This window comes from Pleurodeles waltl, chromosome 8 (assembly GCF_031143425.1).
Source record: "Pleurodeles waltl isolate 20211129_DDA chromosome 8, aPleWal1.hap1.20221129, whole genome shotgun sequence".
NCBI classification, from domain to species: Eukaryota; Metazoa; Chordata; class Amphibia; order Caudata; family Salamandridae; genus Pleurodeles; species Pleurodeles waltl.
In genome coordinates this window covers 1,199,052,030-1,199,070,872 of record NC_090447.1, presented here as the reverse complement: position 1 = coordinate 1,199,070,872, position 18,843 = coordinate 1,199,052,030, and the positions used below count along the sequence as shown (strand labels likewise).

At 45.3% G+C, this 18,843-nt stretch overlaps 1 protein-coding gene across 1 annotated transcript in view; it reads left to right on the top strand.

The window, feature by feature from the left end:
• The window catches only part of COG6 (component of oligomeric golgi complex 6), a 521,976-nt gene that overhangs the window by 299,685 nt on the left and 203,448 nt on the right, over positions 1 to 18,843 (top strand). The window contains exon 12 of the mRNA XM_069205482.1: positions 1,633 to 1,724. Coding sequence (XP_069061583.1) covers positions 1,633 to 1,724 — 92 coding nt within the window. The remainder of the gene's footprint in view (positions 1 to 1,632; positions 1,725 to 18,843) is intronic.

Sequence of the window (18,843 nt, the reverse complement as noted above, 5' to 3'; positions counted from 1 at the left end):
GTTGGCCGGAACTCCCCCTTCATCGGCGCGGGAGGACCTCATTATTCCCCTTCTGAAATATTATAGAGGCCAAATGTCCAAGATGTGGAAAGGAAACAGTGGAGTTTTTTCATATGCTATGGACCTGCCCACGGTTGGGGGCTTCTGGCACTCAGTGGTTAGTACACTAGCAGAAGTCATCAAATCAGGTTCCCTGTGATCCCAAATATTGTCTAGTCAGTGATTATCCACACACGTCCAAACAAAAAGTTACTAACCAGTTTCAAGACCTAGCACTCTTGATAGCAAAAAGAGAGATAACTAGAAATTGAAAGCAAATATAGAGCCCCCACAACGAGGCCTGGAAGGGAGAAGTAATAAAGTGGACAAAAGCTGAGGAGGTGGTGAGAGACCGAGAGGTCAAACGAGGTCAGGTGTTGATTGAGAGAGCTGGCCTGGAGTGCTTTGGTGTTTTGTTTAGAAGAGGTGGGAAATACTCCAAATAATGATATACCATCCCCTTGATCAATGATTACTGTCATACACCACATTATTTAATTAAGCAGTGAGTACATAAAGATGTCAGGAGGAATATAACCTGCATGGGCAAACAAGGTTATAGGAGTAGAGCACACTAGAGAACTGAGTAGTATAAGAGATCTGACCCAAGAGTTCACGGAGGAATTAGAGTGGCAGGGGCCACATAGGGGAGAGGGAGGGAGTAAGGGGAGGCACCAGAGCTGAAATACCTTGTAACATGAACAAATACATACGTGATGATCCAGTGAAAGCAATCACAGAGAATTAGAGAACAGATTATTTCCTTGACTGATGACACAAATATTATGCAAGAATGATTCCATTATGTTGGCATACTGATTGGTGCGTGTTATGCAATTTATTGATAATAATGGACTACAGTTGAACAAGAATACCTTTGTAGAGCTCTGTTGTTAACTGTTGTTATTAAAAATTCAATAAAATGTGTTGAAAATAAAAAGTGCTAGCAAAAAAGTAGAAGCATTGCATTCACCATAATACAATGACGCAGTTGAAGGCTTCAATAACGGATAATTTAGGGTGAAATCATTCTGCATTTATTAAATGCCAAAGTGCCTACACACATCGTTCATGTCAATAGATCAGTGAACGTGTGAGCGATTACCAACACGTCCTAATGTGCAGGTTCACGGTTGCTTCCTGCTGCAAGTTCGCTCACTGTTCTCTGGAGTTGGCAACAGAATGGAAGATGTTGTAGAATTTGTCTCGGAGTACTTCCAGATGAATTAGAAGATCTTTTTTTCTTTTCCGATTAAAAGAATTGTGGATGGCTCTGGGCTGTCAGAGTTGTCCCTGGCTTTTTATTGTGTTATCATGACCAGATGTTTGGTAGAACCTGATTAAATGACATGTGAAGTGTGAAGATAGCATGAACTTTTGCGACCATCTTATTATAGCTGAAGCTAATATTTATTCTTGCAGAATAATTACCAAAGTAGTTTGTTATAACTAATCATTTACGCTGCATTTTCAGGGTAATATGTTTATCTCCTTTTTTCACACAAATAAACACTAAGGAGTTTAGAACCTGTGAATGAGAAAAACATGTTTTATTGTTTTTCTATTTACATTGTTAATTTTCTCTTTTTTCAGGTTAGAATTGAGCAAGTAATTGTAGCTGAACCAGGTGCAGTTTTGCTGTATAAGGTTTCTAATCTCCTTAAATTCTATCACCACACGATCAGGTAAATTAAATGTCGAATGTGCACCAATCTATAAAGCTTGGATTTGCATGATGCAGTTTCATTCTGTTTTCATAAAATAGAGAAGTAATCCATTTTTATAGGCTGTTTTCGATGTGTTAAGCTACATCTGTGTCCATTCAAAGCAAGGCAATGTTAGGGTATCTTAAGTAGTTCATCAATTTAGTAAACCTTTTAGATTCTGCACCTATGACTATTCATTGTCAGGAAATCAAAAAAGATACTTTTAGTCTTATTGGCATGGAACACTGTTTAGTTCCAACTTTTCTAATGGTGTGTTTTTAAGACCAAAGACAAAAACAAGCATTGGGATACCGAATAGATCTCAGCTTTTTGACTTATCGACTTTGCCATTGCTAATATACAGTTTCCATGTCCTGAAAAAAGAGATTGAAAAACATACTGTGGAGAGCTGCGATTGGACTTGGGTGAGTATAATACAGAGAGCACAGGAGTAGGGAGCAGCAAACATGGGAGAAAATATGTGGAAGCAAAAGAAAAAAGTAGTTGCCGTATGTGGGTCTTTGGAACGATGCATGTCATCCAAGTAAAAGGATTGAAAAGATGCTGTAGACCATGGAGGGACAAACACAAGAAAGGGAAGGAAAGGCATCAAATAAGATACAAGCAAATTAGGCTGACAAGAAGGTTAGCCAACCATAACAAATGAGTGGGCCCAAAGCCCACTGTAAGCATTAAAATTATCCACAGCAAACTGCTATACTATGTCTGTGGACGAGACCTACAAATGAGCCCCCTGGCTGACTTGTAAAAAAATAACCATAATTTTGGTTTATTGAGACCTTAGGCCCCTCCAGTGTTATACAGTGAGACAACATGGAGCCGCGGAGCAGTGGGGATGCGGCAGAGAAGTACCAGAGGGAAGGAGTGAGCAGTCCTTTGAAAGTGAAAAAAAAGAGAATGGGTGAGGGACTGAGGGTATTTTTGTGGGTTAGAGAAACAAAAGAGGAAAGAGCTGGAAAACGCATGCACTCTGGTGGAGTGTTAAACCAAAAAGAAAAACGTAGTTCCTAAACTTGAGCAGTGGAAGGACACAAGTCAGCCAGTCAAGAGGATTGCAAACAGGCTTTGCTGAAGAGGAAGGACAAACACAAAATGGACAACAAAAGCCAACAAGTAGTAAGCAAGCAAATGACAGTGACAATAAAGCCAACCAAATATAAGCATGGGTGGATTGTAGCCCTCTAAGTTCTTGATAAGCAACCATACACTTTGCCGTATCTGGGAGACACGACCTAATGAAGAGCTCTCAACTCCAAGGGAAAACAAAGTTCTGCTGCCATGTACATTGTACCTCTGTTAACATTGGAGACTCGATTTGGTTTTTTGTAATCTGAAAAATAGGAATCAAGAAAACCTTTGTATTTCCAAAATGGGCACAAGATAAGGTGTTGAAAAGCAGTGTTTTTTGCACATCTCTGAATTCCGGGGTGCCCATACTAGCATGTGAATTACAGGGTATTTCTCAAATAGACGTCTTTTTTACACACTGTCTTACATTTGGAAGGAAAAAATTTAGAAAAAGACAAGGTCAGTAACACTTTTTCACTATTCTGTGTTCCCTCAAGCCTCCCGATAAAAATGGTACCTCACTTGCATGGTTAGGCCTAATGCTCGCGACAGGAAACGCAACATGGACACAACACATTTTTACATTGAAATTTAACGTGTTTTTTGCAAAGTCCCTAGTTGTAGATTTTGGCCTCTAGCTCAGCTGGCACCTAGGGAAACATACCAAACCTGTGCATTTTGTAAAACTAGACACCTAGGGAAATCCAGGATGGGGTGACTTGTGGGGCTCTCACCAGGTTCTGTTACCCAGGATCCTTTGCAAACCCCAAAATTTGGCTAAAATAAAACACTTTTTCCTCACATTTCGGTGACACAAAGTTCTGGAATTTGAGAGGAGCCACAAATTTCCTTCCACCCAGCGTTCCCCCAAAGTCTCCCAATACAAATGGTACCTCACTTGTGTGGGTAGACCTAGCGCCCGCGAAAAGAACTGCCCCAAAACACAACCTGGACACATAACATTCTCCTAAAGAAAACAGACCTGTTTTTTTGCAAAGTGCCTAGCTGTGTATTTTGGCCTCTAGCTCAGCCGGCACCTAGAGAAACCTGCACATTTCTGAAAACTAGACACCTCGGGGAATCCAAGATGGGGTGATTTGTGGGGCTCTGACCAGGTTCTGTTACCCAGAATCCTTTGCAAACCTCAAAATTTGGCCCAAAAACACTTTTTCCTCACATTTTGGTGACAGAAAGTTCTGGAATCTGAGAGGATCCACAAGTTTCCTTCCCCTCAGCGTTACCCCAAGTCTCCCGATAAAAATGGTACCTCACTTGTGTGGGTAGGCCTAGTGCTTGCGAAAGGAAATGCCCCAAAACACTATCTGGACACATCAAAATTATCAAATACAAAACGACTGTTTTTGCAGGGGCGGGGGACTCCTGCGTTTTTGGTCCTGAGCTCAGCAGCCATCTAGGGAAACCTACCAAACCCAGACATTTCTGAAAACTAGATACCCGAGGGAGTCTAGAGAGGTGTGACTTGTGTGGATCCCTCAATGTTTCCTTACCCCGAATCCCCAGCAAACCTCAAACTTAGCTAAAAATTCAAATTTTTCCCACATTTCTGTGTGGGATCACAGCACCGGGACAAATTCCCTACCACCCAACGTTCCCCTCAGTCTCCCGGTAAAAATGATACCTCATTTGTGTAGGAGGGCCAAGTGCCTGTGACAGGGAAGAGCCAAAAACATGTTGAAATTGAGGGGGAACCAAAGCAGGTCCAAAGGGCAGTTTGGAAAAAAACATTTTTAGGCTGACAATTGCTGAAGAATTTTTATCGGTATAGATGAGACAATGTTGGGTGGTAGGAATTTTTTGGATTCTTGCAGATTACGGAAGGTTCCATCACAAAAATTTGATAAAATGTGTGATTTCCAGCAAAGTTGGAGGTTTGCAGGGCATTGTGGGTAAGAAAATGGTGTGGGGTGCATGTGAAGCACACCACCCTGGAATCACCCAGATGTTTAGTTTTCAGATGTGTCTAGGTCTTGTGGATTTTTCTACATAGCAGCGTCCTAAAGTCCAAAAAGTGCAGCCCTCACCATTCCAAGTGGGACGATTTTGAGAGTTAGCCAAGCTCTCATGGCCCAAATGTAAAACTAAAACCCAAAATAATCAAATGTCCTCTTGCTTGCCGTGGGATAAGATGTTTTAGTGTGCGGAGGGAGAGCTGAAAGACTGTTACCCCCTTCAGTTGGCCATACCCTCAACCTCTTATTTTTGAAAAAAAAATCTTACCTGGTCTCTGGTGGGCTTTCTGCCCCCCTTGGGGGCAGATGGGCCTTTCAAAAATAGGCCGATCTGCCCCCGGGGGAGGGGCAGAAAAGGCCAACAGTAATGTGCCTCCCTATAGGGAGTGACCCTTCCCAAGGGGCTGCCCCCCAAACAAAACACACACACCAATCCCTGGTGCCTAAGTGGTTTCTGCCCCCCCCCCCGGGGGCAGATCGGCCTAATAGAAATAGGCCGATCAGCCCCCAAGGGGAGCAGAAATCGCCTAAAATAAATTTGCCCCCCCGGGGGGGGGGTGACCCTTTCTTAAGCGGTCAATCCCTTTAAGTGTAATTGGCGCAAAAAAAAAAACCCTGGTGTCTAGTGGTTTCTATCCACATTGGGGGCAGATTTGCCTAATAGAAATAGGCCGATCTGCCCCCAAGGGGGGCAGAAATGGCCAAAAGACAATTCCCCCCCCCCCAGGGGAGTGACCCTTGCCTAAGGGGTCGCTCCCCATATATAAAAAAAAGTAAACATAAAAAAATATATATCCATGGTGTCTAGGGGTTTCTGCCCCCGGGAGGTGGGGGGAGGGGCAGAAAAGGCCTGAAAATAAATTGCCCCCCTGGGGAAAGGCCCTTGCCCAAGGGGTCGCTCCCCTTATGCGCAAGTATTAAAAGAAATCTCTAGGTGGCAGATTTGCCTAATTATAATAGGCCGATCTGCCACTAAGGGTGGCAGAAATGGCTTATAAATAATTTGCCCCCCTGGGGAGCGGCCTTTGCCCAAGGGGCCGCTCCACTTATGCCGTTAATTTTTTTAAAAAAAATAAAAACATTCCCTGGTGTCTAGTGGCATTTCTGCTGTCCAATCGCATCAAGATCGGGTAGCAGAAATGCTGAGAGAGACATGGAAGGAGAGGGAATGCCCTTCCTCTCCTTTCATGCCTCTCTGCCCCCTCCACGTGATTGGAGGAGAAATGCTTTTGCATTTCTCCTCTGATCCGCGCTGGAAACTGAGCTTCTAGAGCAGTGGGGGCAGACCTCTGATGAGACCCCAAAGGGTGCTAAATGACAATTTTTTTCAATTTGAGCAGGACATAACCCAGGACTATGCTATCTGTCTATCTGGCATCCAGAGTGTTATGAACCAGCAACAACAGGTTGTGCCAACTTACATGGGTTGGAGTTTCTGTTCTATAATCGGCTATATATTTATATCCAGAAGTATGTATACCTATGTCTGCAATGGGGAAGTCCTGTCTAGCGTACACAGTGATCATAACACCTTAGTATATAAGGTTTCACATGGCCCCAGGTCTTCTGTTTCAACCAGAGTTTCTGGACGTAAGCTTGTATGGCGATCAGCAAATATGGATTCACCCTTGCACAGAATCATTGCAGGAGTAGAGATTTGATTAGCTTTTGTCTGTCTTTTGACAGCGACCCTCTCCATATCACCAATAGCTTCTGCAAGCTGAATATTAATATTAGGGCTCTTCTTACGAGGCTAGTTTGTAATAGAACTGTCCACAATCCATTATGGTTTGATGGGGTATATAGGGCAGCAAACATTAGGCTTAGAAGGGAATTGAAACACCTGCCCAGGATTAGAGAAACCATTAGAAACTGCAGGAATGAATATGAGAAAGCTTTTAAAAAGAACGGACAATTTAAGAATGAATGTTGGGAAAAATTGATGTATGCCTATAAACTAAAAGACACCAACATTTTTGGAAACAGGTCAATGCTAATCTTTCTCCAAATAGTTCAGGGAGAGGGGTGCGTTGGGACATTAGCCCTAAGGAGTGGTTAGATTGCTTCAGTAAAATGTATTGCCCTGAGGATTGTATGTGTCCCTTTGAGTGGAGATTCTTCTATCCTTAATTTCATTTCCCCCAGGAGAAGTGCTTGAGGCCATAAACAACAGTCACTCCAAAAATGCCCTTGGGTCTGATGGACCCCTTGGCTTTATACAAGGACACTCCTGAGTTCTGGTATCCTTTACTAGCAAATATTATTCATTCTTGGCGCAAGTTTGGTATACAATGTACCTGGTGTTTGTCAATAATTGCACCTGTATTTAAAAAGGGGTATGTCCAGGAGCCAAAATGCTACTGTCCCATTGCTCTACTAGATTCCACGGTTAAGATCATTGGTAGAATTGTTCTGGATATGCTGCTGCTTTGGGCCTCTGAGAACAGTAACCTATCCATGGTGAAATATGTGCTCAGGAAAGGACTGGGAACGACTGAACAATGCTTGAATTTGCACCTGTTAGTGAGTAAATATAAGTTTACAAAATGTAGTTAGCTCCATTTAGGATTCATGGATTTATCTAGAGCTTTCAGTTGTGTTAATAGATCTAATTGGGGGTCATTTAATGGGGTATGAAACTGTTGGAGGAGGTGGTGGTCTTTCTGAGATCATTACATGCTGCCCTTGTTGCTTCTGTGAGATTGTGGGATGGTGTGGAATGTACCTTGCCCCTAGGAGGGGGGGGCTCTCAGTTATGTTGTTTTGCAACTATATTGCTTTTGTCTTATATAAATGGGCTAGAATCTGTACTTGTGAAGAAGGGGTTGGATGTTCCGGTCGTTAATAAGAAACCCATTCTAAAACTACTGTACGCCGATGATGTGGCCTTGCTTGCTAGAACAGTGAATGGTCTAAGCTCATTCCTTGCTTTTTTTTTTTAGATGATATGAAACCTCTGAATCTGGAGACAATTTTTTCCAAAACTTTCATCATGGTCTGTGGTCCCAGAAATGTGAAAACATTTTGTCTGACTACCAAGGATAGCACCATTGAAAAAGTAAACCAGTTCCTGTACTTAGGGTTAATGTTTGATAATTCCTGTTCTTGGGGCCCCTGTATTGCAAACAAGACAAACCAGTTCCTGCAAGCAGTTATCTCAGTCTTTTCCCTTGCGTTCTCCATAGGGAAGAAACCAATAAACCTCAAGCTGGAGATTTACAAGAGAAAATGCATTCCTTTTCTAACCTGTGTTGCAGGTATATTGCATTATAAGGATGTGGGTAGTGTTCAAGTTGAAGAGAACAGAGTGTCACATTCTGGGGTCCCTCTAACAACTTTGCATATTTATTCCGCCAAGACATGGGATTTGTGTATGTTGAAGACCTGATTATTTTAGCACCCTTGCAATATGTGGTGCAATGAGGCAACTTCTTTAAACAAAGAAATAATATTGGATTGCTTCTCTTGTGAATATGGTTAACAGAATACCCTGGCTCAATTGCTTCCAAGATTCTACCACAGCCCTTGACTGCCGCTCTGTTAGGAATGGGGTTTCTGGTTGGCTAGGGTATGCACCTAAGCCAAGCAGAACTCACCCACTCTAGTCAGGGCGTGGGAGTTACACACCCAAGATAACCCCTGCTCACCCCTTTGGTAGCTTGGCATGAGCGTTCAGGCCTATCCTAGAGGCAATGTGTAAAGCGATTGCACAACACACATGACGCACTACACACACCACAAAGGAAACACAACACCAAGTTATATAAAAAATAAACTGTATTGTACACAACCTTATTAGACCAAACACAACATATCAGTAATACCCTGCTACACAAGCAGTTGTCAGAACTTTACTCAGTTACTAGTACTCTGCAAAAGCCAGTAGTAGTCACATGAAAAACAAAGGTTACTGGTTATTCTGAAACATAGGCAGTAGTCAGGAAAACAATATCAATAGAAATGCACATATCATGGAAAAACACGTCACCAGAAACATCAAACAACCTCCAGAACGTTCATATGAGAAACTACAGTGAGTAAATGTCACAACAACATCCTGAATGCACATTAAAAATGAAACATTTCCTGCATGGTACATGCCAGGTTCCTTGGGCCACATAAAGGAGCTCTATCACTTCTTTTCAGCTGAATACAGCCGAAACTGGCTTCGCAGGGATGGGGCCTCTGACGAGGGTCCCCTTTTTCCTGTGAGCCGTCCCGTGAATGCGAGGGAGGGGAGTGGGCTACCCACCCCTTCCATTCCAGTGGGGAGATCTCTCACCGGTAATCAAGAATACAACAGTGCTCAGCCACAGGGGCCACATTGGGATCTCGCACAAGGTGGGGTGGGGAGGTCTCCTTGACCTATGATCACCAGGAGATGATGCGCTTCTATTGCTGAGACCTGAGCAGATGGACTTACCCTCGATCGCCAGTGTCCTGCACTTGAAGTGCCCCCTCCTCATCGGATGGGGGTCAACTCGTCTGCTTCATCCTCAGCCAGGTGGGGCCCCAGTTAAGGCTTCCTTACCGCCCGGTGATGAAATAGAGGCTCACAACTCCTCTTACGCCTAGCGGGACCACGTGTCTCCCACGGGTGCAGTGTTTCTCTGTCATGGACCCTGGGGCGGCCCAGCGAGAGCGAGGGACATCCGATGAGGTTTCACTCCCTCCTGGCCACCGCTCTCTCACTGGTCTGCATGCCCGCACCCACTCTGGTGTGTGAGCGTCCACAAGCAGTCGTCCTTAGCCGCAGCAGTGATTGCATCAAAAGCAGGTGCCTGTCTGTACCCCAGGGGCATGCTATGCACTCCTGTACCCCAGGGGCACTGATCACAGAGCGCTGGTGGTACTCATCAGATTTTCTCAACCTGCCCGGGTCACCGCAGTGATTTCAGACAGCCACACGGGCAAAGCACTCCTCATGCGCTTTGCTCCCAGTTAAATCAAAAGCGCTCTGCATGCACTTTATTCACAGCAAGTCAGGTGCACGGCATGCACTTTCACCAGGTCAAGCGCTCGGCACGCACTTTCACCAAGTAAAGCGCTCAGCAGCACTGATACAGCTCTCTTCGCATGCTAGATTCAAATAAATCCAAAAGCGCCCTTGACAGAGACAACGAAGCGCTATTCCTGCACTTCCAGGATTCCTCATTCAAAGCACTCTTCCTGCACCACGTCCAGCACAGGGAAAAGCTGCAGGGGAACAGGGTCACACCACCCAGGCTCTGGAGACAGTGAAAGGGAGGGCAGGGCCCAAGCAAGCAGGCTGGCACAAAAGGTTGCAGGCAGTGGCAGTTCCTCCTAGTGATCCAGCAGGTCACAGGCCAGCACAACAGCAGCGGTCCAAGGCGGTTCCTCACACGGCCCCCTGTAGCATCCTGTGTCCAGTTCAGCAGTCCAGAAATGTCTCTCTTACCATGGGGAAAATCCCCTGTACTAAGTTTTGCACAAGCTTTCACAAAAAGGGGGAGAAGAGGTTCCAACTGGTTCTAGGAGTGTTCCCTCTCTCCTCCAGCACAGGCTCCAGACATCTGTTGGGGGTAAAGAAGCCCTTTGTGTGAGACCAGGCCACAGCCGTTACAAATGCAGGTGTGCCCTCCTCTCTTCTGCTCAGCCCAGGAAGACCATTCAGTATGCAGATGCACCTCTGTGACACCTCCACCCTCCTTGTGTAGAGGCTGCCTGAAAAGTATGCAAAAAACAGCTGTCACTCTGCCCCATACGTTGATTGGAGTGTTGCTGCAAAACACCAGAGTTATAAACACAGAGAAATGCTCACTTTCTAGAAGTGGCATTTCTATAATGGTAATAAACAATCCACTTACACCAGAAAGCAACATTTCTCACTACCATTAGAACCATACCAAACATGCCTACGCTACCCCTCATAGATCAGACAATACCCCCTAGACATAAGGAAGTGGGCATTTACCATGCAATCCTATGAGCAAGGCAGCACTCACAGTAGTGTGAAACCAAATAGGCTGTTTGTCACTACCAGGGCAGGCCACCCAACCAGGCACATGTCCTTCCTCTTACATACATAGCGCTCTGCCCATTTGGCTAGTTGGGTCTACCTTAGGGGTGACTGAAAGTTTTTCTAGCTATCACATTTAGAATTTTCAATTCTATTAAGGACAAGGAGGCAAGGATTATGCTTCTCTTTCTATGCTTTAATAACTCAGCAGCCAATAGAAAGACATTTCACAAAGAAAACTACAAATCCCATGAACACACCATAATATCAGAATGACCATAGAGTCCAGCCCTATAAACCCTCTTGACGTAAAGTCTTTTCCTCTTTCTTTGCACTTAGACATGGTTACTGCACTAATGCCAAAGAGTCACAGTTAAACCTGAAGTCCAAGGAAAAGAAAAACTACCAACATCTGAACCAGAACGACGAACATCCCATCAACAACGAGGAAGGAGGAGAAGAATCCCCAGAGGAAATCCAGGCAATGGAATCCGAATCATTTATCCTCTTGACCTAGGACAGAGAGATAACAACTTATAAACAGTGTCTTATATAATAAAGCAGATAAAAAAACCTTTTTTTTTTTTTTACAATACAATAACAGGGTGGGAATTAATATTATTATTTGCTAACATCACATCAACATTATGTCATACAAAGTATAAATATATCAGACAAAACATGAAAGCGGAAACCTTAATCAAAGGTGGGATAATCCTCGCCTCCATGTCCTTAATAGAATTGAAAGTTCTAAACGCGATAGCTAGAAAAATTTTCATTCTATGTCAGGACCGGAGGCTCAGATTATGCTAGTTTAAAATCCTGCCATAACAACTGACGACACATCCAAAATAGGTTTATAATAAAACCTCTTAGAAGTGAAATCAGAGGACCAATCTGCTGCATTCAAGATATCTTCTAAACGAGAACCAAGAGCAAAAGACTTCGATGCCATAGCACCCCTCCCGGAATGCGCTCCAAATTTGGAGGTATCAATACCTGCTTCAGACAAAATCCATTTCACCCATCTGGCAAGAGTAGCCAAAGAAACAGGTTTAAATGGCTTTTGGAGCGAAATAAGCAGCTGGCCCAACATGTCAGACCGGAAATCAGAAGTACTCACCTCATAATCTTTTAGTCATTAAACAATGCAAAGTTTGTTATTATCTGGAAATGCTGGATAGGATATCAAACTGGTGTTGGACTTAGTCCTTCTAGATATGACAAATGAAACACCCTCAGGAGAGAAACATCTCCCTGCTAAATCTAAAGCTTTAACGTCAGAAACACGTTTACAAGAAATTAGACAAAGCAGGATGGTAAGCTTGGCAGAAAGTTGCTTCCTGGAGAGGTATTTATTGGAAGGCCAGGAATCTAAAAACCTCAGAACAATGTTAACATCCTAAAGCTCAGAATACTTGGGTAGAGGGGGGTTTAACAACCGAATGCCCCGAATCAGTTTACAAACAACAGGTAACTGACCAACAGGTCTACCATCAATAAAGACATGGCCGGCAGAAATGGAAGAGCGAAAATTGTTGATAGAATTATAAGCCATCACAGAGGCGGCTACAGATGCTAGAAAGTTCAATATCATAGGGCAATCCGCCAATAAGGGAGATCAAAACCATATCTGCTTCCTTTCTCTGAAGTTGAGCTAGGACCCTGGGAATCATTACAAAAGGAGGGAAAGCATAAGAGAGGAACGAGGTCCAATCCTGGAGGAAAGCATCCGTTGTCCTCGCTCCCGGATCCGGACGCCACCTGAAGTATGTCTGGAGTTGAGAATTCAGACGGGAAGCAAAAAGGTCGATTGTGCACGGACCCCACATCCTCATGATTGACCTGAAAACTTGTGGGTGCAACCTCCAATAGCTGTAATCTGTCAAATGATGGGAGTACCAGTCCGCAATCACATTTCGTTGACCCGGAAGGTACTCTGCCGTCACTGAAATGTGATTTAGAAGACAATAAAGTCAAAACTCTTTGGCAATCTCCGTCCGTAGAGGAGAACGGGTCCCCCCAGCTTGTTCACGTAACAAACCGCTGAAACATTGTCCATCCTGAGCAGAATGCAACATTTCGCTTTGCTCGCGGTGAAGCTGCGAATTGCAAAGGAGCCCACTAGGAGCTCCAGGCAATTGATATGCAGAGATAGTTCTTGCTGGGACCAGGGACCTCCAGTAGATAACTGGCCGCAACAAGCCCCCCAACCCCACAGGCTGGCATCCGCTTCTATAATCGGGTCCGGGAGCCGGGAAAAATGGCTCTCCCATTCCATGCTTCCATGTGAGATAACCACCAAGAAATTTCCATCTTCACCTCCTCCGAAAGGGGGACTGCCTGGGAGTAAGACAGGCCCTTGTTGAGGTGCATGATCTTGAGGCGTTGAAGGGACCTGTAATGCAGGGGTCCCGGAAAGATCGATTGAATAGAGGAGGCTAGCAGTCCCACCAGGCGAGCCAGGGACCTCAAGGATACAGTCGTCTTGGACAAGGCTAACCTCAATTCTCTCTTGATATTCCTCAATTTTGTTGGAGGAAGAATCAGCTGAGCAGAAGGAGAGTCCACCATGAAACCTAGGAACTCTATAGATTGAGAAGGGATTAGAATGGATTTTTGAACGTTGATGACAAAGCCTAAGTCCTGAAGGAGAATGAACGCCCATTCCAAGTGGATCATAACCGTCTAGGGAGATTGGGACATAATTATAATGTCGTCCAGATAAATGATCAGGCGAACGCCCCTGGTTCTCAGGAATTCCACCACCGGCCTCATCAGCTTTGTGAAACACCACGGGGCTGACGACAGGCCGGAGGGAAGAACCTTGAATTCATAGACCTTTCCCTCCCAACGAAACTGGAGGAAACGTCTGTGGGGAGGAAAGATTAGAACGGATAGATAAGCATCTTTCAGATCCAGACGGACCATCCAATCTCCAGTCCGTAGGATGTCCCGTAATAAATGAATGCCCTCTATTTTGAAATGGCGATACATGATCCACTGGTTGAATTCCTTTAGACTGAGGACTAATCTTGAGCCGCCACCCTTCTTGTCTACCAGAAAAATGGGACTCACGAAACCTCGGGGATGTAACTCCGCCCCCTCTATCGCATCTTTGGACAGAAGGGCCAGAATTTCTTTTTGAAAGATACTCTTATCGGAGTGGGAAAAATATAGAGTGCTGGGAAAGGAAAGTTGAAGAGGGGATTGAAAGAACTCTATCTTGAATCCCCGAATGGATTCTAGTACCCACGGGCCGTTTGAAAGTTTTTGCCAATTGTGATAGAAATATTGAGTGCGACCCCCTATGGAAACCTCTTCCCACGGAATAATTCTCACCTGCAGAGGAGGAATACTGGATAGCGGCAGTTGAACCTCTGAACCTTCCTCTACGGAAACGGCCTTTGAAGGAACGTCCGGAAGGATAGAAGGAGGAGGCTTGGTCCTGAAAGCCACCTCTGCCTTTGTGACCCTGGAAGCTGTCTCCGGAAGGATTTTGATAACCGCGGCCGAACGGACGCCCCCTGAAACGTCCCGCCCGGGAACAAAGAGAGGACGCAGTGCTCTTTTTATGGAGCCTTGAGTCTTGTCCAAACTAGAAAAAGTGGCAACAAATTTAGAAAGTTCCTTGAGAAAGGGGGTTCCAAATAAAAGGCCTTGAGCTGCAGGACCCGCTTCAGAGGAAGCTAGGTCAGTCAATTTAGGGTCCAGCTTCATAAGGATAGAATGACGGTGTTCATTAGAAATGGCACAGTGAGTATTGCCCAAAAGACATATTGCACGTTGGGACAATCCAATAAGCGTATCCGTATCTATAAGAGTGTTGGATTCTTTAACCTGAAAAGCAAGTTCCAGGATCTTAGTCAGAGGACCTGACAAGTCCAAGAGCTTGTCCTAACAGGATTTCCAAGCCCTATCGATACCCTTCTTAGGGTCCTTAGTATATTTTTTAAGGGAGGTCACCATGGATGGGTCTATCTCAGGAGTCTCTGCCACCATGTCGGGAAGATCAGGTCTGGGGCATTCAGAGCGCAAACGTGCGCCAACCTCCTTGTCGAACTCTTGCCTAATATGAACTTTCACATAGTCAGTGACCTCAGGAGGGGGAATCCAAGCAGTAGGTCTTGGGTATATAATGTCACCCGGTTCAAAAGTTAGCAGCTTTGCCTGCTTAGGGTTGGAGGTCTGATGGGTTTTTGCCTTACGTTTGCGTGGTGGATGTGCATCAGTTTTAGACGAACCTTGGGAAGAGAAAGCGTCAGAATCATCTGATAATTCTTCAGAGCGGGGTTCAGAAGGCATACTGTAGGGGTGCTCATTAGCTAAGGAAGCCGCAAGTTTCTCGAAGGCTTCAGAATGGATTTCTTTAGATGGTAAAGTTGTGGTCTCTTCACCAAGACCCCCGGTAGGGGGGAGCCAGCCTTGTTTTTGAGCAAAACCGTAAAGGTGATGTTTTAATGGGGTAATAGCTTTAGCCAAAGCTTCATTAACGGTTTGGCACACGCCTGCGTCCAAAGCCTGCACAAGATCCTGTTCAAAGGACCCGGAATGAGTTTCTTCAAAATAGTAATTCTCATCCCCCACTTGATATTCTTCATACATGGTTTGTTAGAATGATGAGAGCAAACCAGAGTAGCAGAAAAGATATTTATAAGTAAATATATATATATAATGCTGTGACCAAGGGGGAGGTTAAAAGGGGAGCTGAGAATTTCTGACTCAAACTGCATAAAACAGAAATAGAGCGTGGAGGGAACCCTTATGCAGCTTTAGGCAAAGCCTTGTTTAATTTTACAAACCTGGAGATAATTTTCGGCAGAGCGTTCAGGGGAGCACAGGAAATGGAGGCCCTGCAGTTATGAACAAGACCCACGGTATTCAAAGAACCAAGAACACAGGTGGGTACCGATGCGCCGGAAAATGCAGGACGCGCGAATCGATGAAATCCCTTAATGAAAGGGAAACGTTCTCGCCAGCTCGCGTGCACTCGGGTGCATTGTAAACATAGAAATAGGACTGCGCGGCCAGGCCGCACAGTCCAGGCTCCCAACAAACGGCTCCCTCTCCACAAAAGCAAGCGGCAAGCTGACCGATTAAAATGTAAGAAGATAAACACCAGCTTCGCACAGAAGAAAAAACAATATGAATAACGATATGAATAGCGTGCGAGCCACGTGTATGTAAAACAACAATACTTATAAGCAATGACAACAAAACAATCGCGCTCAGAGGAAAATACACTTAACTGGCTACGGAGCAGCAAAGAAAGAGGAAGAGACTTTACGTCAGGAGGGTTTTATAGGGCTGGACTCTATGGTCATTCTGATATTATGGTGGGTTCATGGGATTTGTAGTTTTCTTTGTGAAATGTCTTTCTATTGGCTGCTGAGTTATTAAAGCATAGAAAGAGAAGCATAATCCTCGCCTCCGTGTCCTTAATAGACTTGAAAATTCTAAACGAGATAGCTAGACACATTTTCAGTCACCCCTAATGTAGGCCCAACTAGCCCTGTGGGCAGAGTGCTATGTATGTAAGAGGCAGGACATGTGCCTGGTTGGGTGGCCTGTCCTGGAAGTGACAAACAGCCTATTTCGTTTCACACTACTGTGAGTGCTGCCTTGCTCATAGGATTGCATGGTAAATGCCCATTTCCTTATATCTAGGGGGTAGCGCATAATCTGAGCCTCCGGTCCTGACATAGAATTACATTTAGTAAAAGGGGAGTTCCAGGCCTGACAAGTGAATTTAGATGCAGTAAACTGCGCATGCAGGCCCTGCGCTGGCAGACCTGAGACAGGTTTGAAAGGCTACTTCTGTGGGTGGCCCAAGTTGCGCTGCAGGCCCACTAGTAGCATTTACTTTACAGGTCCTGGGTATAGAGATGCCACTGTACAAGGGACTTACAGTTAAATTAAATGTACCAGTTGCGTGTAAGCCAATTATACCAACTTTAGAAGGGAGAGCACCTGCACTTTAGCACTGATCAGCAGTGATAAAGTGCTCATAGTCCTAGATCCAACAATAAGAGGTCAGAAAAAATATGAGGAGGAAGGCAAAAAGTTTGGGGATGACCCTGCAAAAAGGGCCAGGTCCAACACCCTCCATCTTTGAGAACCCCACAGCACTTAGCAAGAAGGACTAAGGATGGCTCAGTGAGTATTTTATGTCTGATGGGGTGCACAGAGGGAGAGTAAGGAAATTATGAAGCCTTCTGTGAGAGAATACTGTATGGTACAAACAACACTGGGGTGAAGCCTTACTTAGACATGGCTCTGGGACAAGGGAGTGGATGTTATTGACTCAGTTTAGGATCTATTTGATGGATCCTTTGTTTTCCTCAAAGAAAATATTGGACTACTAGCATATGCTCTTTCCCATGTAATGAGGTTTCTCAATAGACTTTGTTGCACTTCTGTAAATGTTATCAAGGTTTTTCTAAAAAAAAAATTAATGTATCCCATTTGGAAGTGCAGTCGTACTAAGTGTAGAGTGGCCTTGTTATATCTGCACAACTTAATTGTCCAGAAGTCTCCTCAGCTGTGGGTCTTTTTTTAAAATCGGCTGTACTTTTACGTAATGTTATGATCTTTTAACCTGGTTTTATTTTTGAACAGCTTACCACAAGCAACCACGTCACCTTCAATCATAACAACGAACTCTACTGGACTGACCACCACTGCATCCATTTCACCTTCAAGAAACAAACAGAACACCACCTCACCGAAAAACCACCCCGCCGACGCTGGGGCAAAGTCACCGAAGATCAACTAACCAACGCCCTAGCCCAGAATCCGCCCGCCAACCCCACCGACCCTGACACCGCCGCACACAACCTCAAGCTATGGATCGACGACTGCGCCGACCGCCTTGCTCCACTCAGGAAACCCTCCAACAACCACGCCAACAAAAAAGCCACCTGGTTCACAGACGACCTCCAAACGCCACTGCTGGAAACTCAAGCAAATCTGGCTACTCGAACGCACTCCAAACAACCACGCGGCACTCAAGGATGCTACACGCAAACATCACCAACTCATCAGGCTAGCAAAAAGATCCTCCTTCAAAACCCGCCTAGAAAACAACGCCCACGACTGCAAAGAACTTTTCAACATCTTAAAAGAACTCTCCAGCCCAAGCGCCACCGTCAACGACATCACCCCCTCCCAAGAACTATTCGATGTCCTAGCCACCGCCTTCCACCGAAAAATCACTGACATCCACGACAGCTTCAACTCCCTTCACACCTCGGACACTCCTACTCCGCCCTCTATGAACTCCACCCGCCCCAGCCGAATGACCTCCTGGACCAGCATCAGCGGCGACGAAACCCGCAAGACCATGAATTCCATCCACTCCGGATCACCATCAGACCCCTGCCCACACCACATTTTTAACAAAGCAGACACAGCCATCGCACCACACCTATGGAAGGTCATCAACATCTCCTTCGAAACTGCAAGATTCCCGGAAAGCTGGAAACACGCCGAAATCAACGCTTTTCTAAAAAAAACAAGGGCGGACCCCAAGGACCTAAAGAACTTCCGGTCAATCTCCCTGCTCCCTTTCCCGGCAAAGGTCATTGAGAAAATCGTCAACACTCAGCTCACTCGGTACCTCGAAGACAACAACATCCTCGACCCCTCCCAGTCCGGCTTCAGACGAAACCACAGCACCGAAACCGCCCTCCTCGCCGCCACAGACGACATCAGAAGCCACCTAATCAATGGAGAAACATCAGCCCTCATCCTCCTAGACCTATCGGCCGCCTTTGACACGGTCTGTCGCCACACTCTGAAAATCCGCCTCCTCGAAGCAGGAATCCAAGACCAGGCCCTCGAATGGACCGCATCATTCCTCGCCGGCAGAACCCAAAGAGTCCGCCTCCCCCCGTTCCAATCCAAGCCTACAACATCATCTGCGGCGTACCCCAGGGCTCATCCCTCAGCCCGACGCTGTTCAACATCTACATGGCCCCCCTCGCACAAGTGGCCCGTCAGCACAACCTCAACATCATCTCCTACGCCGACGACACTCAACTCATCCTTTCCCTCACCA